The sequence below is a fragment of the Miniopterus schreibersii genome (assembly GCF_964146895.1).
Source record: "Miniopterus schreibersii genome assembly, chromosome: 12".
NCBI lineage: Eukaryota > Metazoa > Chordata > Mammalia > Chiroptera > Miniopteridae > Miniopterus > Miniopterus schreibersii.
In genome coordinates this window covers 70,117,751-70,138,350 of record NC_138112.1, presented here as the reverse complement: position 1 = coordinate 70,138,350, position 20,600 = coordinate 70,117,751, and the positions used below count along the sequence as shown (strand labels likewise).

At 56.0% G+C, this 20,600-nt stretch overlaps 1 protein-coding gene across 5 annotated transcripts in view; it reads left to right on the top strand.

Moving 5' to 3' along the window:
• The window catches only part of SPTBN2 (spectrin beta, non-erythrocytic 2), a 47,081-nt gene extending 27,000 nt beyond the window's left edge, over positions 1-20,081 (top strand). For all 5 annotated transcript variants that reach the window (XM_081152661.1, XM_081152663.1, XM_081152664.1 and 2 more), the window contains 28 exons: positions 57-244; positions 1,425-1,542; positions 2,033-2,191; positions 2,516-2,818; positions 3,923-4,076; positions 4,320-5,190; positions 6,676-6,813; positions 7,153-7,909; positions 8,348-8,550; positions 8,910-9,000; positions 9,240-9,386; positions 11,082-11,345; positions 12,027-12,251; positions 12,537-12,626; positions 12,972-13,232; positions 13,322-13,452; positions 13,658-13,862; positions 14,365-14,739; positions 15,353-15,597; positions 15,696-15,834; positions 16,089-16,173; positions 16,449-16,645; positions 16,974-17,116; positions 17,196-17,271; positions 17,614-17,834; positions 18,138-18,311; positions 18,875-18,917; positions 19,233-20,081. In XM_081152661.1, coding sequence (XP_081008787.1) covers positions 57-244; positions 1,425-1,542; positions 2,033-2,191; positions 2,516-2,818; positions 3,923-4,076; positions 4,320-5,190; positions 6,676-6,813; positions 7,153-7,909; positions 8,348-8,550; positions 8,910-9,000; positions 9,240-9,386; positions 11,082-11,345; positions 12,027-12,251; positions 12,537-12,626; positions 12,972-13,232; positions 13,322-13,452; positions 13,658-13,862; positions 14,365-14,739; positions 15,353-15,597; positions 15,696-15,834; positions 16,089-16,173; positions 16,449-16,645; positions 16,974-17,116; positions 17,196-17,271; positions 17,614-17,834; positions 18,138-18,311; positions 18,875-18,917; positions 19,233-19,466 — 6,237 coding nt within the window. In that variant the 3' untranslated portion in view covers positions 19,467-20,081. The remainder of the gene's footprint in view (positions 1-56; positions 245-1,424; positions 1,543-2,032; positions 2,192-2,515; positions 2,819-3,922; positions 4,077-4,319; positions 5,191-6,675; positions 6,814-7,152; positions 7,910-8,347; positions 8,551-8,909; positions 9,001-9,239; positions 9,387-11,081; positions 11,346-12,026; positions 12,252-12,536; positions 12,627-12,971; positions 13,233-13,321; positions 13,453-13,657; positions 13,863-14,364; positions 14,740-15,352; positions 15,598-15,695; positions 15,835-16,088; positions 16,174-16,448; positions 16,646-16,973; positions 17,117-17,195; positions 17,272-17,613; positions 17,835-18,137; positions 18,312-18,874; positions 18,918-19,232) is intronic.
• Positions 20,082-20,600: the final 519 nt, after the last annotated feature.

Here is a 20,600-nt window from a genome sequence, read left to right as displayed (position 1 = left end):
AGCTGCAGGACTGGGCCAGGGGACCTTGGGCAGGACCCCATGTCGCTATCTCGCAGGTGCTGGACCACGCCATGGAGGCAGAGCGCCTGGTAGAGAAGTATGAGTCCCTGGCCTCAGAGCTGCTGCAGTGGATTGAGCAAACGATCGTGACCCTCAACGACCGGCAGCTCGCCAACTCCCTGAGTGGGGTCCAGAACCAGCTGCAGTCCTTCAATTCCTACCGTACAGTGGAGAAGCCGCCCAAGTAGGTGCCCCTGGGCCGTACCCTGCTGCAGCAGGCCCACCCTGAACTGTGCTCACTGGAGAGGAAGCCTAAATTAGGGCAGCCTTTTGGGAGGGAAAGTTGGCAGCATATAAATGCAGTGGAGGCTCATCTCCCTCAGCTCAAAGCACCAGAAGCAGTTCCCAAATAAACTGTTAAAATGATTATCCATTAAAAAAAAAAAATCATGCTGTAGAAGTGATTGCTAAGGTATGTAGAGTCAGGGCAATCCACGCAGATACTGGTCAGGGTCTCAGCAACCCAGACCCAGCTCAGGGACCAGGTTGGGGAGACTGGACCCGACAGGCAACCCAGGCTGGTAACTCGCACATTATGAAGGTTCTTATCTTTATATATTTTAGCAGTTAACTACTGTTAGGCAGTTCTATACAGTACGTGCTAAATTGTCTGTTTTTCTATTATCAAGCTCTTTTGGAGTTAGTATGTTTTAGCTCCAAAGCTAATATTAGTCCAGAAAACATCTATTCCTATACATTCCAGGGGATGGTTTGACCCAGAAAGTCCTCTTCTGGGCATTGAACAAAAGTGTAGCTTCAAGGTCACCAATGTGACCTTTGTAAAAAAAAAAACAAGTCATGGTACAGCCACTGACAATAATGTTGAAGAAATGTGCCTCTTGATGTAAAAAGATGTTCATGACAAATAAGTGAGGAAGCAGTTTACAAAATGGTTCCTGGTGGACAGCAGAGAGCAAAGGGCTAAGTTCCAGGTTCACAGTGCCTGAGTTCAAATCCTGGCTCTTCCGCTTAGCGGTTGTGAATTGTTACGCTCTCTGTGCCTCAGTTTCCTCATCTGGAAAGTGGGGGTAATGGGAGGACGGATGTAGCTAGCAGTGAGAACTGGGCAATGCGTGTAAAGCCCTGGGAACAGGGCCTGGTCCTGGACAAATGTTAGCCTCGGCTGTGGTCCAAGCTCATCTGTGTAAAACAGACATGCAGTGCGTGCACGCCAGTGGGAAACGGGCCATTTCTGTAGTTTGCAGTAGTTTTTAAGTTATGTGCTTTTGACTCGCCAGTGTTCTCTGCCTTTCACGTATTGCTTTTATGAGAAGAAAAGCAGCACAGGACACTTCATTTTGAAAGGTAGAGTCCCTGTGCCCCTAGTGGCCTTCGACTGACCATGCTCCGGCTCCCTGCCTTAGGTTCACGGAGAAAGGGAACCTGGAAGTGCTGCTCTTCACCATCCAGAGCAAGCTGCGGGCCAACAACCAGAAGGTCTACACGCCCCGGGAAGGCCGGCTTATCTCCGACATCAACAAGGTCTGCAGGCTCCCCTGCCAGTGCCACCGGCGTCCCACCCTTGGCACCAGCCCCTACTACCCCTGGCGCACACGTGACTCACTCATCCTCTCATTCTGCACATCCCCATGCCACCTCCCTGTGTCTCCCCATGTCAGTTCACATAATAAGATCATACCTTGGTCCCTTATCTTGTTCAGCCTGACTACTAATAAAAGTAATAGGGTTCACCCACAGTCCCCCCACCACAAACAAATCCAGTGGTTTCCATTGTTCCCTGGTCCCCTGGGGTCCTTGTCCATAAGCAGGGGTAGTTTTCTGTGGCTCCCTAGCACTCACCCGCCCCCATTCCTTATACCTCCATGCACAGGCATCTAACTGACCGCATTCCACAGATCCACTGGACCGAGCTTCCCTGGGACTCACCATGTACCCCAGCTCCGGCAACCCCTCCCTACCCTCCCTTCCTAAGCCCGGGCCCTTTAGCACTGATCCTGTCCCCACCTCACAGGCCTGGGAGCGGCTGGAGAAAGCCGAGCACGAACGCGAGCTGGCCCTGCGCACGGAGCTGATCCGCCAGGAGAAGCTGGAGCAGCTGGCTGCCCGCTTCGACCGCAAGGCCGCCATGCGGGAGACCTGGCTTAGCGAGAACCAGCGCCTCGTGTCCCAGGTGGAACACGGGAGGGCTCTTGGCCTGTCCAGGCTGGTGGGGAGAAAGGGGGGGAGACGGCGGTGGATAAAAAGCCCTGCAATGTGGGGAGCTAATGAAACAAGACATCCATCATACAGATTAAAAAACCAGGAATCCCAGGAACCAGGGGCCAGAAGCTTGAGCAGGAGAAAGGGTTGGGGGGACGGGATGAGAGGGGACAGAGAGGAAACTGAGAGCCACCCCATGGGGTTGGCATCTTGCAGCAGAAGTTCTCGGGAGGGCAGCGGGTGAGCAGAGATGGTGTCCCTGAGTTTCCAGCCTCCCTTCCTGCCCCCCGCCCAGGACAACTTCGGGCTGGAGCTGGCCGCGGTGGAGGCAGCAGTGAGGAAGCACGAAGCCATCGAGACGGACATTGTGGCCTACAGCGGCCGGGTGCAGGCCGTGGACGCCGTGGCCGCAGAGCTGGCCGCAGAGCGCTACCACGACATCCAGCGCATCGCCGCGCGGCAACGCAACGTGGCGCGGCTCTGGGGCTTCCTGCGGCAGATGGTGGCCGCCCGGCGGGAGCGGCTCCTCGTCAGCCTGGAGCTGCAGAAGGTGTTTCAGGACCTGCTCTACCTCATGGACTGGATGGACGAGATGAAGGTACCAGCGGGACGCGCAGTGGGGCCCGGGCGATCGGGATTGTGGGGGTTTAACTGGGGGTACAGCCACTCACACGCTCAGCTGATCTTCGTAGAGTGTGTTCCAGGGCAGGGCCCCGTCCCCAGTTCAGACAGAGAGCAAACAGGTCCACAATCTAGTGGGAGAAGACTGATGGTAAAACCATGGACTTGTCGACAGACAGGATAGCAGGTGGACATCAAATCTACGAGGAGACTGGGACCGGGCTGTGTGACGGGAGTGGTCTGGAAGGCAACACTGAGAAAATGCCATTTAAGCTGAGCACACTGCTCTGTGCAAGGAGCCAGCACAGGGAGAGCTGAGGAGAGGACATCCCAGGCAGAAGAAACAGCCCCAGGCAAAGGCCCCAGGCCTTTGAAACGGGCATGTTCAGCATGAGAGGGGAGGCCGGTGGGAGTGCAAGGACAGGGATGGGGCAGAGGAGTGAGACGAAGGCAGTGGCCAGCTCACTTAGGGCCTTACAGGCCTGGTCCAGTTTGGATTTTATTCATAGCAAATGGAGCCTTGAAAATGATCAGAAGGTTTTGAAAAGGAGAGAGACGTGACCCCACCTTATGTTTTCAGAAAGGTCACTTTGACTACAATGTGAGGAAGAGCTGTGGGCAGCCAGGGTGGGAGCCGAGAGACTGATTAGAGGCTGTTGTGGTGATCTAGGCAACAGATGGGGACAAGGAGGGGTTTGGAGAGATGCTGAAGATTGCTGGGGTGCTGGGGTCCGAGCCATGACAATAGGAAGCAATAATTTTGGGACCAAGGAAATGAGAGCAGAGATTCCAGGAGCAGGATTTAGTAAGACAGTCGTTCCACAGGAGGGGAGTTGAATACAAAGAAGCCAGGGTGCTGGGACAGGCTGAGGTGTCACTCTGTGTGTGAGGGCTCACAGATGGGAGCAGGTGTGTTCATCTGGGTGTGTCACCTGGAGCCACCCAGAGAGGTCGGGAGGTGCAATTAATCCAGGAAAATGGAACGAGGTTAGCACAGGTGTGTGACAGGGCTAAAAGAGGCCTGGCGGGGAGGAACTGGGTGGCTTTCAGACGACATCGATGTGCCCCATGTGCCTGGCAGGGTCGGCTGCAGTCCCAGGACCTGGGCAAGCACCTTGCTGGAGTGGAGGACCTGCTGCAGCTACACGAGCTGGTAGAATCAGACATCGCTGTTCAGGCTGAAAGGGTACGGGCTGTCAGTGCCTCTGCCCTGCGCTTCTGTGACCCAGAAAAAGGTGAGAACTGGGGGAAGGAACTGGAAAAGGGAGGGGCTGGGAAGGAGAACATTGAGAGCTGAAACATTAAGAACAAGACTGGAAAAATCTGGGGACAGGGAGGATGATGGGTGGATGGTGGGTGACAGAAGTAGGGAGGCATACCTAAGACAGTAGGGTGGAGGGATTCATAATCAGGGATGGATTTGGGGGCAGCAGGAGGGCTAGGTTACAGCCCTGGATCCTCCACCCTGACTTTTTCAGAGTACAAACCATGCGACCCGCAGCTGGTGTCAGAGCGGGTGGCCACCCTGGAGCAGACCTATGAGGCACTGTGCAAGTTGGCAGCGACCAGGCGCGCCCGTCTGGAAGAGTCCCGGCGCCTCTGGCGTTTCCTCTGGGAGGCGGGTGAGGCCGAGGCCTGGGTGCGGGAGCAGCAGCACCTACTGGCCTCAGCGGACACTGGCAGGGACCTGACAGGCGTCCTCCGCCTGCTCAACAAGCACACAGCCCTGAGAGGCGAGATGAGTGGCCGGCTGGGGCCCTTGAAGCTTACCCTGGAGCAGGGCCAACAGTTAGTTGCCGAGGGCCACCCTGGAGCGGGCCAGGCGGCTGCCCGGGCAGCTGAGCTCCAAGCCCAGTGGGAGCGGCTGGAGGCTCTGGCGGAGGAGCGGGCCCAACGGCTCTCCCAGGCCGCCAGTCTCTACCAGTTCCAGGCAGACGCAAATGACATGGAGGTCTGGCTGGTAGACGCGCTGCGCCTGGTGTCCAGCCCCGAGCTGGGGCACGACGAGTTCTCCACACAGGCCCTGGCCCGGCAGCATCGAGCCCTGGAGGAGGAGATCCGAGGCCACAGGCCCACCCTGGATGCCCTGAGGGAACAGGCCTCATCCCTGCCTCTCGCACTGAGCCGCACACCCGAGGTGCAGGGCAGGGTGCCCACCCTGGAGAGGCACTACGAGGAGCTGCAGGCCCGGGCGGGGGAGCGAGCTCGGGCCCTGGAGGCTGCCCTGGCGCGCTACACCATGCTCAGCGAGGCCGGGGCCTGCGGGCTGTGGGTGGAGGAGAAGGAGCAGTGGCTCAACGGGCTCACCCTGCCTGAGCGCCTGGAGGACCTGGAGGTCGTGCAGCAAAGGTAGGCCCCCTGCAGGCTCCCTGTGGAATGGCCTTGTGAGTTGGGGGCCGGTGTGAGGGATGGCAGGCTCCGCTGTAAACTGCTGGCTCTTGCTACATCCCTTTGAGTCTATTTTTTTTTTCTTTTAATGAAAAATGCTAAACATACTCAAAAGTAGAAAACATTATGCAACAGACTGGGTTCAGTAATTGTCAGTATCTTGTTCTGTTTCATTCATTTTCCTTTTCAAAAGTCAGCCCCCAATGTTATCAGTTCATCTCTACATTCTCCAGGATTCTTCCTTTAAGAAATATGCGGAAGTGTTTTTAAGTATAGTTAATTATTCTTCAATTGTGTGCGTGGACTTAAAATAGCTAAGGCTTTGAAGTTATAAACCTTTTAGACAGAGACACTGATTGACATCATGAAGTATCTTGATTTACAGAATAATAAATATTAAAATCATTTAGAAAGGACATATTTCTTAATAGAGCCACAATGCCATTATTACACAGAACAAAATTAGCAATTATTATTGTCTACTACCCAGTCTATAGTCAGATTTCCTGGTAGTTTTAAAAATGGTAATAAAAGACTTTTTTTAGTTTTCAAGATATCCCATGACAGGTTGGCAAACTACAACCCTTGGGCCAAATCCAGCCTGCAGCCTGTTTTTTAATATATATATTTTATTGATTTCAGAGAGAGGAAGGGAGAGAAAGAGAGAGATAGAAACATCAGTGATAAGAAAGTCATTGATCGGCTGCCTCCTGCATGCCCCAACTGGGGATAGAGCCCACAACCCGGGCATGTGCCCTGACCGGGAATCAAACCACGATCTTCTGGATCATAGGTCAATGTTCAACCACTGAGCCATGCCACCGGCCTGCAGCCTGTTTTTGTAAATAAAGCTTTATTGGAACAGAGCCACACTCATTTCATCTATATATTGTCCCATGGCTGCTTGTGCACTAAGAGAGCAGAGCTGGATCCTTGTGACAAAGACCGTATGGCCCACAAAGCCTAAACTATTGACTGTGTGGCCCTTTACAGAAAACATTTGCAGACTCTGATCTATGAGGATGTAAAGTGTCCTTGGAGAAAGTTATGCTACACATCTTTTCACTTAAATATTTTTGGTCATCAGTTAATTTTTAACATGGGACCCAGGTAGGCAGCTCAGGGGTGAGGCCTGGAGTAATAATGGAGGTTCTGGTAAAGGGTGGGGCCCTGTGCCAGGGTTAGTTAACTCCTGCAGCTGTTCCTGACCTTTAACTTTCACATCTCTTTGAGCAACTCTAGAGATGATAGTTTTCCTACTTGTTTGTGGGGAGTTGGGAGGCTCCCCCTTGACCCACAGACACTATGAGCCTCGTAGGTAAGAGGTCAGAGACTCCTATAAATAAGCTTCATGTTGACGGAGAGGAGCTCCCGTGGGTTTCTAGGGAGGTTGGCTGGTGCAGCATCACTTCCTGCCACTCATACCCAGCTCTGCCACCCCCTCAGGTTTGAAACCCTGGAGCCCGAGATGAACGCCCTCGCAGCACGAATTACTGCCGTGAATGACATTGCGGAGCAGTTGCTGAAGGCCAACCCCCAGGGCAAGGACAGCATTGTCAACACCCAGAAGCAACTCAACCACAGGTGGCTGGGGAGGGCAGGACTAGGGAACTGAGAAAGGAGGCAGCAGGTGGGGGTGGCAACTGGGAAAGAGTTCTGTAGGGCATGGAATGGAGGCGAAAGGGGAGGTGGGAAGGTGGTCTGGGAGATGTTGGGGGGAAGGGGATACGAAAGAGGTACAAGGGGGTCAGGGTTGTGTGAAGAGGCTGAGGCCTGGACAGGGAGCAGTCAAGACAGAGACGAGAGGAGGGAGAGGGTGGTAAAATATACTAAGGGAGAGGGAGGCAGAGAAGAAGCATCCAGACGTACCTGTAAGGCAGGGAAGCCGAGCCACTCCAAACATCACACCCTCCCTCTACTCAGGTGGCAGCAGTTTCGGTCCCTGGCAGATGGCAAGAAGGCAGCTCTGACATCAGCCCTGAGCATCCAGAACTACCACCTAGAGTGCACAGAGACCCAGGCTTGGATGAGGGAAAAGACCAAGGTCATCGAGTCCACCCAGGGCCTGGGCAATGACCTGGCTGGGGTGCTGGCACTGCAGCGTAAGCTGGCCGGCACCGAGCGGGACCTGGAGGCCATCTCTGCCCGGGTCGGGGAACTGACTCGAGAGGCAAATGCCCTGGCTGCCGGCCACCCCGCCCAAGCCCCTGCCATCAATGCCCGGCTTGGAGAGGTGCAAGCTGGCTGGGAGGACCTCAGAGCCACCATGCGACGTCGAGAGGAGTCACTGGGTGAGGCGCGGCGGCTGCAGGACTTCCTGCGCAGCTTAGATGACTTCCAGGCTTGGCTGGGTCGCACGCAGACCGCTGTGGCCTCTGAAGAAGGGCCGGCCACCCTGCCTGAGGCAGAGGCCCTCCTGGCCCAACACGCAGCCCTGCGGGGAGAAGTGGAGCGAGCGCAGAGCGAGTACAGCCGGCTGCGGGCCTTGGGTGAGGAGGTGACCCGGGACCAGGCCGATCCCCAGTGCCTCTTCCTACGGCAGCGACTCGAAGCCCTGGGAACCGGCTGGGAGGAGCTGGGCCGCATGTGGGAGAGCCGGCAGGGCTGCCTGGCCCAGGCCCATGGTTTCCAGGGGTTCCTGCGGGATGCTCGCCAGGCCGAGGGCGTGCTCAGCAGCCAGGTGAGAGCCCAGGGCAAAGTCAGGAAGAAGAGGGAAGTAGGGACCGGGGGAAAGTGAAGGAGATTGGTGGATGGGGAGGGATATGGCAGCAGGTGGAGTAGTTGAGGAAACAGGATGGGCAGGAAGAACATGTTAGAAGAATATGGGAGTGGGGAAAGAAGGCATGAATATGACTTACCAAAACCGACATAGACTGGCTTGTCACTTCGTTATTAAAGAAGTTGAATCAATAACTAGAAATAAGACGGAATAGGGTTTGGGCTGTTAAAGGTTGTCCAGCCTAGCTCCCTGCAGCTTTCTGAGACTCCACATAATCAGGCACCGTCTCCGCCTGATCTTCAGAACTGGAGGGTCTGCCCTGCCCGCCCTGGTTGGCCTCCGTGTCTGAGAGCTGAATTCTGCTTTGAGAAGTGAGCTCGCTACCTCCCTTCCGCACAGGAATACGTTTTGTCTCACACGGAGATGCCGGGGACACTCCAGGCTGCTGATGCGACCATAAAAAAACTGGAAGACTTCATGAGCACCATGGACGCCAACGGGGAGCGGATCCGAGGGCTCCTGGAGGCCGGGCGCCAGCTGGTATCTGAGGGCAACATCCATGCCGAGAAGATCCGGGAGAAGGCAGACTCCATTGAGAGGAGGTATGAGGACAGCGGGCCGGTGAAGGGCCCAGGAGGGAAATAAGTGAAAAAAGGGGGGCCTCAAAGATGGGGAACTCAGCACTCAGGCTGGCAGATGGGACTAGGGGGCTGACAGAGGAGAGGAGGAAGAACCCACGGTTAGGGAGGGACTAAGCCTGGGCTGGGAAGCTCTGCCTCCCTCACACAGGGGCCAGATGAAGTCTGCCAGGGTAGCTGGGTGCTGGACACAGGATCCCTGGGTGTTATGGTGCACCTAGAAGGTGCTGTTCCCATAGGAGGACTGAGGCTTCTAGGTTAGTTAGAGGGTCGAAAGCTTTTCACAGCAAGTTCCAGAGTTTCACAAGGGGCTGTCTTTACAGGCACAGAAAGAACCAAGAGGCAGTGCAACAGCTTTTGGGACGTCTTCGGGACAACCGGGAACAGCAGCATTTCTTACAAGATTGTCACGAGGTGAGGCTCAGTTCCCCCTTGTCCCCTCCAGCATGCCCTAGCCATCCCTTTCCACCACACTCTGGCTCTCTGAGCCTAGAACAAGTCCCCTGCTGTGTCCCCTGAGCATGAGAGCCCTGCACAGCTTCTCCCCACACCCGCCACTTCTGCGGGCTGCCTTCCCCCACTTCATGCCTCACCCTTCCCTCCCTCTGAAATGTACTTGGCCTTTCTCCATCCCTGCTCTGTGCTTGGTCCAGCTGAAACTCTGGATTGATGAGAAGATGCTGACGGCCCAGGACGTGTCCTATGACGAGGCCCGCAACCTGCACACAAAGTGGCAGAAGCACCAGGCGTTCATGGCTGAGCTGGCTGCCAATAAGGACTGGCTGGACAAGGTGGACAAGGTGAGTAGTGTGACAGGAGCAGCAAGAAGAGGACCCTTGGGGCTCCTCTGGGCAGGGTCCCAGCCACAGTGCAGGGGAGAATCCAAGCTTTGGGATATGGCTCTCTCAGGGTTAGAGGTCATGGGGCCTCCCATGCCAAACTTCCAAGGTGGAAAATTATAGCCTGAGGAACAATATTCTAGGTCTGTGGGACAGTGATTACAGAACTTTGAGAAATACCAATTAGTAAGGAGCTGAACTGTGGTTTTGGGTCAACACAACAGCTGTTCTCAAGTCCAGAGCAGGATGACACTCATCAGCAGGGGTCAGCACACTTCCTCTCTAAGGGCCAGATGGTAAATACTTCAGGCTTTGCAACACACAGTTTCTACTGCAACTGCTCAACTATGCCATTATAGTGAAAAGCAGCTGTAGAGAGTACATAAACCAATGAGTGTAGCTGTGTGCCAATAAAACTTTATAAAGACAGGTGGTGGGCCACATTTGGCCCATGGGCCAGTTTGCCAACCCTTGCTTCTGAGTCATTGCTATTCCTGGTATTTGCTCTCCCACCCAGCCCTTCCTCAAGAGCTGAGTATAGGTAAAACTTTATTTCTACTCAGCAAGTGCTGTTGGACAATATTTTATGTGCTCAGCACTCTGCTAGGTGTACAAGGTATACAAAAAGACACTTCCCTTCCCTCAGGGGCATACTGATTGGGCAGAAGAGGAGACCAGTGTATATTCAGTGTTTCCACTTGTTCTGCAAATATTTACTTGGTGCTACCATATGCAAAGCTATGTATTAGGCATCGAGGGGGAACAGGTGATTCCACCACAGGCTCTACCCTTGAGGAATGATACTGTAGCCAGGATATGAGACATAGACATAAGTAGATAAGTTAAATCCAAAGCAGAACATCAGAAGGGAAGTAACAGAGCCGATGAAGCCTGGACACTGAGAGAGAGACAGGGTGTGGGAATCCTAGAAGCAGGAGCCTCTGGGGAGGTCGTGAAGGACAAGTAGAACTTGGACAAGCAGAGATACTAGAGGAAAGGTATTTCAAGGTAGGGAAAATGGTGAGAATAGGAAACCAGAGATGTGGAAGTGGGGTGTCTATAGGAGCCAGGAGGTGGTCAGTCTAGGAGCTCAGAATGCATGAAGGTACCCCATGGAAGAAACGGTGGGGAAAGCCTGGGCTGGGTCATGAAAAGCCCTGATCACCACATAAAGACTGTGCGTCAAAGTGTGGATTGTGCTGAAGGTTTGTGGAGTTACCCAAGCAATGCTAGACTCTGACACCCTTCATCTTGGCAGCCACATGTCTTGGTTTGTGTTCCCTAGAAGCTTGTGTTCCTCTGAGACAAGGCTTCCAGTGCAGGCCACTTAAACGGGAGGTGATCACAAGAAACACCAGCAGGGCAGTGGGCAGATGAGACGGAGCAGGGAAGATAGTCAGTAAAGGAGATGTGTCTCTTTCACATCAATGTTTCTATCTCCCTTTCTCTCTCTCTCTCCTACTTCCACTTGCTCTGAAAAGCAATGGAAAAAATACCCTCAAGTGAGGATTTAAAAAACAAACAAACTGTATTTTAAAAAAAACACAACAACTTGGGATTATTGCTCACACTTAGGTCTCTACTGCACTTTAGGTCCCTGACCTGTAAAGTGCAGTGGTGTCTAATTCTGACACACTTCTTTGTCCCACCACCCAGGAAGGGTGGGAGCTGAGCCTTGAGAAGCCAGAGCTGAAAGCCCTGGTGTCGGAGAAGCTGGGGGACCTGCACAAGCGCTGGGACGAGCTGGAGACCACCACCCAGGCCAAGGCGCGCAGCCTCTTTGATGCCAACCGGGCGGAGCTGTTTGCCCAGAGCTGCTCTGCCCTGGAGAGCTGGCTGCTGAGCCTGCAGGCCCAGCTGCACTCCGACGACTATGGCAAGGACCTCACCAGCGTCAACATTCTGCTCAAGAAGCAGCAGGTGCGCGGGGCCTTTGACGGGCATGGTGAACAGCAGACAAGAGGAGGAAGCCTGTAGCTTTTGAGACTGGGGAGGCCATTCTCAGACCTCATCAAAGGGCAGAGGCCCCGCTGATGGCATTAGAAAGTTGCTGATGGCATTAGAAAGAGCAGGGCTGAAGCTGGCAGGCCAAAGCCGGCCAGCAGGATGTTGTCACTGGGATGCCAGCGAAAGTTGCTGGAGGGTGATAGCCCCTGGGTCTCCTGCACACCATGGGCAGTTTTGGTGTAGGACCAAGAAGAAAAGCACACTGGAGCCATCAGCAGAAGCCCCTTCCTCTCCTGTGCATTGCGGTGTCCCTCCATCGCCCTCTACTGACAGGGCCTAGCATTGCACCAGCTGGCAAAGGAGAACCATTTACAGAGTCCAGATCTAGTCTCAAAAAAGGGAAAGATGGATTTGGAACTGAGGTGGAGATGGGGCTGAGAGGGAATGAATTGCTAACTGGCAACAGTTATCACATCCCCTTTCCCTGGACTCATATATATTAAAGTTTGAGGTCCACGGACCTAGGCCACGAGGAGATGCTCTCCCTGGGGTGAGCCGGGGTAAGAAATCACGACTGGCTTGATACTGACCAGTGTCCCCTCTGAGTTTGGCGGTGGAAGGCCGTGATGACATCTTCCTCTTGTGGGTTGGCAGATGCTGGAACGGGAGATGGCCGTGCGGGAGAAGGAGGTGGAGGCGATCCAGGCCCAGGCCAGAGCACTGGCCCAGGAAGACCAGGGTGCAGGCGAGGTGGAGAGGACCTCGAGGGCTGTGGAGGAGAAATTCAGGGCCCTGTGCCAGCCCATGAGGGAGCGCTGCCAGCGCCTGCAGGCCTCTCGTGAGCAGCACCAGTTCCACCGGGACGTGGAGGACGAGATTGTGAGTCAATAGGGTCAGGGATCAGGTAGAGTTGTCCCCATGCAAACTGCTCCCTGCATGGTGCTGGGGAGATGCCAGCCGTGTTTTCCTTCCCTTTGGCATCGAAAACCAACCCTCTAGGGACACAGGGATGCCCTGTAGGTCCCTTTACCCTAGAGCCAGAGATGATTGTTTCCTGCACATACACCAGGAGCCCTAGAACACCTCCCCTGGCTGTCCCCACTATCCAGCCCCCCGCTCTTACTTTGCCCTCCGGACATCCACTGACCCCCCTTTCTCATTCAGTTGTGGGTGACGGAGCGTCTACCCATGGCAAGCTCCAGGGAACATGGCAAGGACCTGCCCAGTGTCCAGCTCCTCATGAAGAAAAACCAGGTGAGGCAGAGGCTCGAGGCAAAAGGAAAGGTTCCAAGAGCCTCCTTGGACATGGAAGATCGTTTTTTCTTAAGACCTGGGGCTTCTCTGCCTGACCCCCCACCCCATGCTGTGTGTAACCCTGGACTTCAGTGGTTCGCCTTTCCTCCCCATCGGGGGACGGGTTCCCTCAGTAGATCATGGGGGTTGAAGGAGCTTTACCATCACATCCTTGGGCCAGAAGGGAGGGGAAGTGAAGAGGACCCAGGAGGAAATGAAGCAGGAGTGTGAGGGGCTTGGTGTTGAGCAGGTGTAAGGGGGCCCTTAGCAAGCCTTTCAGTGTTTCCTCTTCTGCTGCTGGGGCAGACGCTACAGAAGGAGATACAGGGCCACGAGCCACGGATTGCGGACCTAACAGAGCGGCAGCGAGCCCTGGGTGCAGCTGCGGCTGGCCCGGAGCTGGCCGAGCTACAGGAAATGTGGAAACGCCTGAGCCACGAGCTGGAGCTTCGAGGGAAGCGACTTGAGGAGGCCCTGCGTGCCCAGCAGTTCTACCGCGACGCCGCGGAGGCGGAGGCCTGGATGGGTGAGCAGGAGTTACACATGATGGGCCAGGAGAAAGCCAAGGTGAGCACCAGGGCAGAGCCCAGGCTGTGTACCTGCTTCTTTCCTCCCCATGACCCCCGCTCCCCAATGCTCACTGATCCTTCCCCCAGGACGAGCTGAGTGCCCAGGCGGAGGTGAAGAAGCATCAGGTATTGGAGCAAGCCCTGGCCGACTATGCCCAGACCATCCACCAGCTGGCAGCCAGCAGCCAAGAAATGATTGACCACGACCACCCAGAGAGGTGAGCACAGTCCCTGCTGGAGAGGGGAACCAGTTCCAAGAAGGTGCAGGGATAGTGGAGTCTTCCATGCTACATGTGCACAGAATCATCTAGAAAGGTGGAGAAACAGGGACTGGCAAGCAGTTGGGTGGCTAAGAGGGACAGGACTCTAGGGGACAGGCTGGGGATCCAAGCTAAGTCCTATGCTGCTCTCCCTCCCTCATAGCACACGGATATCCATCCGCCAAGCCCAGGTGGACAAGCTGTACGCCAGCCTAAAGGAGCTGGCGGGAGAGCGGCGGGAGCGCCTGCAGGAGCACCTGAGGCTGTGTCAGCTGCGCCGTGAGCTGGATGACCTGGAGCAGTGGATCCAGGAGCGTGAGGTGGTGGCAGCCTCCCATGAGCTGGGCCAGGACTATGAGCACGTGACGGTGAGTGCGGGAAGGACACCGGCTGCAGATCAGCTCCTGGAAGAGCAGAGGACCCACTGCGAGACTAGGGCCTCGTCCTGGTCCTGCGTAGAGGCCAAGGGGCAGGGTGCGGACCAGCTGAGCAGGCGCTGTACTCCAGGGTTTTGAGGTATTTAAGGTGAAGAATTGTGCAGAAAGGAGGACATGGAGCTGTACACAGACTTGGGCGAAGAGGAAATTACTAATCACTCTTTCCAACAGAATTTGGGAATATAGGGTACCCCTGTCTTAAGGCTAAAGGTTCCAGGCATCCCCACTGCCTTTGCTGGGGGCCGGGCATTAGACAAATCCATGGTCCCTGGGAACCACTTACATCTGCTCGTGAACTCAGCCCAGCTGGAGAAACCTATTTGGCCCATGTGGCCCAGGGGAGAGAAGTGGGTTCTCAGATTAGGGTGAGATGACTCACCCGTTAGACAGGGACCAGTGTCAGAGTTGTCCGTGCAACTGTTCCCTCCACCAGATGCTCCGGGACAAATTCCGAGAGTTCTCCCGGGACACGAGCACCATCGGCCAGGAGCGCGTGGATAGTGCCAACGCATTGGCCAACGGGCTCATCGCTGGGGGCCATGCTGCCCGGGCCACTGTGGCCGAGTGGAAGGACAGCCTCAACGAGGCCTGGGCTGACCTACTCGAGCTGCTGGACACGCGGGGCCAGGTGCTGGCGGCTGCGCACGAGCTGCAGCGCTTCCTGCACGGGGCCCGCCAGGCCCTGGCGAGGGTGCAGCACAAGCAGCAGCAGCTTCCAGATGGGACCGGCCGAGACCTCAACGCAGCCGAGGCCCTGCAGCGGCGGCACTGTGCCTTCGAGCATGACATCCAGGCCCTCAGCGCCCAGGTCTGACTTAAGCATGTGAGGTCAGGGTAGCTTGGAGGAGACTTGGTGGGAAACAGGCAGGTGGGTCCCTCAGAAATGCTGGGGGTTGGCATCCTCTGGAAGGCCACTTAGGGATGAGATAGAATTGCTCCAGGTGAATGTCTCTGGCCAGGGGACATCTCGCCACCACATTCACACCTTTAATCACAAGCCTCTTTGAGGGCTGGCGACAGAGTCACACGGTCTCAAGGGTTAGAGGATTCTTCATGTTGTACTAAAATCTGCCTATCGGTCCCACCTATGCTAGAGCTCTAGACCCACACAAATCAAGCATAGATTTTCAGGCTGAAAATCTCATTCTAGCGATATTTGAGGTCCCTCACATCCTGGACAGTCCTTTTAAAGGGCAGCTCCCCAGGCTAAGCCTAGGCTCCCAGATGGGACCAAACAGGGCAGAGTATACAAGGCTTACTCTGGGCAGGAGTCATCTTTCCCAGCCCCCACCCTCTGCTCCTCCTCTGCTTCTCTGGCTGGTAAAATGGGCAGGTGGTGGTGAGCAGAGGCCAGGACAGGGGGGAGACTGCAGCTCCATGGAGTCTCCAGCTCTGCCTGACTCTGACCTGGGGCCCTGCAGGTCCAGCAAGTGCAGGACGATGGCCACCGGCTCCAGAAAGCCTATGCTGGAGACAAGGCTGAGGAGATCGGCCGCCACATGCAGGCTGTGACCGAGGCCTGGGCCCAGCTTCAGGGAAGCTCTGCTGCCCGCCGCCAGCTGCTGCTGGACACCACGGACAAGTTCCGCTTCTTCATGGCTGTCCGGGAGTTGATGCTGTGGATGGACGGGGTGAACCTGCAGATGGATGCCCAGGAGCGACCCCGGTGAGGCCCATGGTGCCCGTGGCCTACAGGGGTTGTGAGCTGGTGGCTGGGATAGGGTCGTGGGCAGCAGGGTTGTGATGTGTTCTCTGTACCCCCAGGGATGTGTCCTCTGCAGACCTGGTTATCAAGAACCACCAGGGCATCAAAGCAGAGATCGAGGCCAGGGCCGACCGCTTCTCCTCTTGCATCGACATGGGGCAGGGGCTGCTCTCCAGGAGCCACTATGCAGCTGAGGAGGTGGGCAAGGCCTGGGCGTCCTTATGGCAGAGGCCATAATGCTCAGTTTTCTCCCAAGTCTTTCTGCTTCCTCTCGTCCTTTCTTTACAGAAACCATTCACCCTCTCGCCCCTCAATGCTGTTCAGGGATTTCCCATCCCATCTCCCCCAGAACTGTCTGCCTCTTGAAATCAGAAATCGCTGGTTCCCCTGTGTGAGTCTCTCAGGACCCTGAAAAGCCCAGCTGGGTGCTAACTCACATCTCTGTCCCCCAGATCTCGGAGAAACTCTCTCAGCTGCAGGCACGGCGCCAGGAGACAGCAGACAAGTGGCAGGAGAAGATGGACTGGCTCCAGCTTGGTGAGCCACTCTGGGAACCAGGAAACTGGCTGAGGGCACCAGGCCCTGCAAGGAGGGGCTAGGGGTCTTGTACCCTGTAGTTTCCAGAGTAAGACGAGGAATCCTGGCATGGAATTCAAGGCATCTACCCATGGCACTGCCTGGCTCTGCCCTGAGCTCCTGCTTTGGGGGCAGTAGCTTTCTCTGTGTCCCTGTTCTTGAAATGCTGGGATACAGTGCTCTGCTGGTGCCAACTCTGACCTGCCGTCTTCCTGCAATCCCCCCCATCCCTGCAGTTTTGGAGGTGCTCGTGTTCGGGAGAGACGCAGGTATGGCAGAGGCCTGGCTCTGCAGCCAAGAGCCACTGGTGCGAAGTGCTGAGCTGGGTTGCACAGTCGATGAAGTTGAAAGTCTCATCAAGCGGCATGAGGCCTTCCAGAAGTCAGCAGTGGCCTGGGAGGAGCGTTTCAGTGCACTGGAGAAGCTTACCGCGGTAAGGGCCACAGGACCCCAGGATGCCCCCACCCCATCCCCGAGCCCAAGCCCTGGGCTCTCTCCTGCTGGAAGAAGACAGTTCCTCTCCTCCCACGTCGCCAGCATCTCCCAAATGTGAGCCAGGCGTGCCATGTGCTTTAGGGGTCATCCGTGTCCCTGGGTGATACCCAGAGACACCATGTCCCCTGCTGCTTTTTCTCCCTCCCTTCTTTTGGAATTACAGTTTTCTTTCTGTTTCATCAGACCAGGGCTGAGACATTTCATCTCTCCCCACCTCCCTGGTCCTCTGAGACCTTCTATGCTCTGACCTCAGAATTTTTTGACAGTTGGAGGAGCAGGAGAAAGAGCAGAAAAGAAAGAGGGAGGAGGAGGAACGGAGGAAACAGCCGCCTGCTCCGGAGCCCATGGCCAGTCTGCCTGAGGGGGCCCTGGCAGATGGCCAGGCAGCTCCTGACGCTTCCTGGGACAGGTGAGAGCTGGGACAGCTGGGGAGGAGGAACCTAAGCAGCCCAGGGACTTACATCATTCTGTGTCACCTGTCCCTCCAGAACCCACCCCCGGCTACCAGCATCCACACAGCCAGCCAGCATTAACGGAGTCTGCACGGACGGAGAGTCCCCACAGGTGAGTGCCACTGCCCCGTGTGCCCCATCGGGATCTCGGCCCCCGTGCCCGCACGTGCTCCTACAGTGTCTTGTCCTTGTAGCCCCTGTTGGAACAACATAGACTTGAGCAGGGCAGCTTCCCAGGAGGGCCTGTGAGTTCCTCCTAGAGGTGTGGGTGCTGATATCTGGAGGGATGAAGAGGGATAGGAGCTGGGTGGTAGGGACACTGAGGATAGGAGAGGGCAGAAGCTCAAAAGGAAACTTGGGGGCAGAAAGCCCAGCTCTTGGACTCCAAGCTTCTGACATCCAGGCTAGGTGTCCGCTCCCTCGTCCTGTGACACAGACACTGTTTTCCCCACAGGGGTCTGGCACAGGGTACGAGGCCAACGAGCCACAGGGAGAGAGGCCGACCCGGACGCAGGGCTCTGTCCCCCCTAGCATGACCCAAAGCAAGTCATCTGAGTCAACCCGGGTTGCCACCTTGCCCTCTCGAGGCCCAGAGCTCTCTGCGCAGGAACAGATGGAGGGGATGCTGTGCCGCAAACAGGAGATGGAGGCCCTTGGCAAGAAGGCTGCCAACAGGTACCGGCTCTGGCCACACGGTGCCTGTGACCTTTCCAGTCACTGCCCTCTGAGAGGCTTGCTGGGACCCTCTTCCTAAATACAGGGGGGAGGGGTGCCCTGCAGGAGGAGTATCCTCTAGGAAAGGAGTAGGACTCAGGAGCAGAGTGGGGCCTCAGAGGAAGACCAGGAGGGTGTGAAGATGACAGCCCTAGGGACAGTAGTGGCACTGGAAGTCCTAGAACACCCATGCTCTTCCCAGGGTTACCAGCCCCACAAAAGTTGGTCTGTCTCGCTTCATCACTGGCACCATGTCCCTCCCAGGTCGTGGCAGAATGTATACTGCGTCCTGCGGCATGGGAGCCTTGGCTTTTACAAGGACGTGAAGGCAGCCAGCACGGGAGTGCCATACCACGGAGAAGTGCCTGTCAGCCTGGCCAGGGCCCAGGGCAGCGTCGCCTCTGATTACCGGAAGCGCAAACATGTCTTCAAGCTGGGGTAGGAACAGAACCGTGCCTTCAGGATGAGAGGGGAGTCAGAGCGATAACAGGTGAAGAAGGGTAGCCACGAGCTAGGTCTGGAGGGGTAGAGTACAGGGCCAGGCGTTTGGAGACAGAGATGTAGAGAAGGGAGAGGCGCTGCGGGGAGGTCTCTCGTATTCCACACCAAGGGGAGCAAAAGCTCCAAGACTCAGGCCTGATGCTGACAATGTCAAGCTGAAAAATGATCCTGGATGGGGTATCTGAGGCAGGGGGCTGGCATTCCCCTGCCTGCAGGGACCTCCTGGGGCCTGGCCCTGCCTTCCAGCAAGCAGCCAGAGCTGGAGGCAAGGGCCTGGGGTCCTGGGGTGGAAGCGAGCTCATCGGTAGCCAGTCTGGAAGCATTTGCTCTCACACAGCCTTGGGACTCTGGAGAATGAACAGAAGGTGTCTGATCTGGCTCGGGGCCCCCGCAGGCACGCTTTCCAGCCTGGCCTCTGGGTGACAGTGGGCTCTCCCCGGCACTGATCAGGCCACTCCAAATTCTCAGCTCTGCCCTGAGGTTTCTCTCTCTCCCAACAGCCTGCAGGATGGAAAAGAATATTTATTTCAAGCCAAGGATGAGGTGAGCTGCCCCCCTTCCCACGCCCCTCTCTCCGGTGCCCTTCTCAGAACCTCCGTTGTAGATTCTCCTTTCTGCCCGCTTTGCTCTCTCCTTAAGTGTCTCACTCTTTGTAATCAGACAGCCCACAGTGTGGCACCTGGATGTCCGCGAAGGCCACACCAAAACATGTTCCCTGTCTTAAGGGGTCCTTTTCTCCAATGAGATGAGATAGTCAAATCATTTTCTGCTGCCTCCTCCACTTCCACACTGTCCGCAGGCCGGCTGCCTCGGCACAGTGACCTTGAGCTGACCAGTGTCTTTCCATGCTCCCTGAAGGCCGAGATGAGCTCATGGCTGCGGGTGGTGAATGCAGCCATTGCCACCGCGTCCTCTGCCTCCGGAGAGTCGGAAGAGCCAGCGGTGCCCAGTGTCAGCCGGGGTATGACCCGGGCCATGACCATGCCCCCAGTATCACCAGCCGGGGCTGAAGGGCCTGTGGTACTTCGCAGCAAGGACGGCAGAGAGCGAGAGCGAGAAAAACGCTTCAGCTTCTTCAAGAAGAATAAGTAGTCGGGGGCAAGGCGCCCGGGCCAGCTCCCCACTCTGTTCAGGAACCTGCCGGGACTGTCAGCGGGGCCACCCTCTCGTCAGGACAACTGCCTGCTGCTAGGGTCTGTTGCCAGGTCAGCCCATCACCAGGAACTGTCTCTGGGGACAAGTTGGTGTTCCCAAGGGCAACTCTCTCTTCTGCTATTTAATTCCAGACTGGTGGTGGGACCCAGGCAAACCCCGATTCTACTCCCCCCACGTCCCTCCTTCCCCAGCCTTACGCCTCTATCCCCACCAGTGCGGACGGTGCCGCACCCTCAATATAGGCCACGTGGGGAATGGCTGCCCCTGCCTCAGGGTCATTCTCCCACCACAGCTAGGGCACGCCGTCTGGTGCCTTGCCCCTGGGGACCAGCCAGGAACCTCTAAGAGATGAAGCAGGACCTGGGGGCAAGATGGCCGGATGATGGAGTCAGAGACACCGAAGCTCCCCCTTCCCATCCTTCCTCATCCTCTGACTCGAGCGGCCGCTCCATCTCCAGAGACTCTCAATGGCTTCCAGGTGTGAGTTGTTCGGGGGCAACCACAGCCTTGATTGAGTCTGGCCAAGGAGATGATTAAACAGCTCAGCTTCTCTTACTGCCTCTGGGTGTCTTGCTTTCCTGATTACAAGCTCTCTGCCTGTGCCCATGTTTTCCCCTTTGACTCTGGCCTCAAGCCCTCGAAGAACCATATTATTCTGAGAGCCTCCCTACCTTGGTCTAATTTCCCCATGATAATGACCTCCAGTTTGCTGGGTTGACCAATGTCAAGCCTTTTTTTAGACCAAAGAAGTTCCCCATGGGTCAGGATGATGTGAACGAGCAGTGAACGACTATTTCCCTAGTGCACAAGTTTCTTCACTCATGATTCTCTCAAGTGTTTTCAAAAACAAAAGACTTTAAAAAAAACAAGGAAAGATTGAAGAGCACTGACACAACCTAGTCTCAGCCCCGGCTCAGCCCAACGACGAGTGGAGAACAGAGCACCTGGGGGGCGATCGCTGGCCCTGCCTTCGGTCTCTTCCCCAGTGGAGAGGGTCAAGGGAGTTCGTATGGGGATCAGATAAGTGGCAGGTTCCAAGTCCACTGGCCAATACAATTACAATGCCCTGGG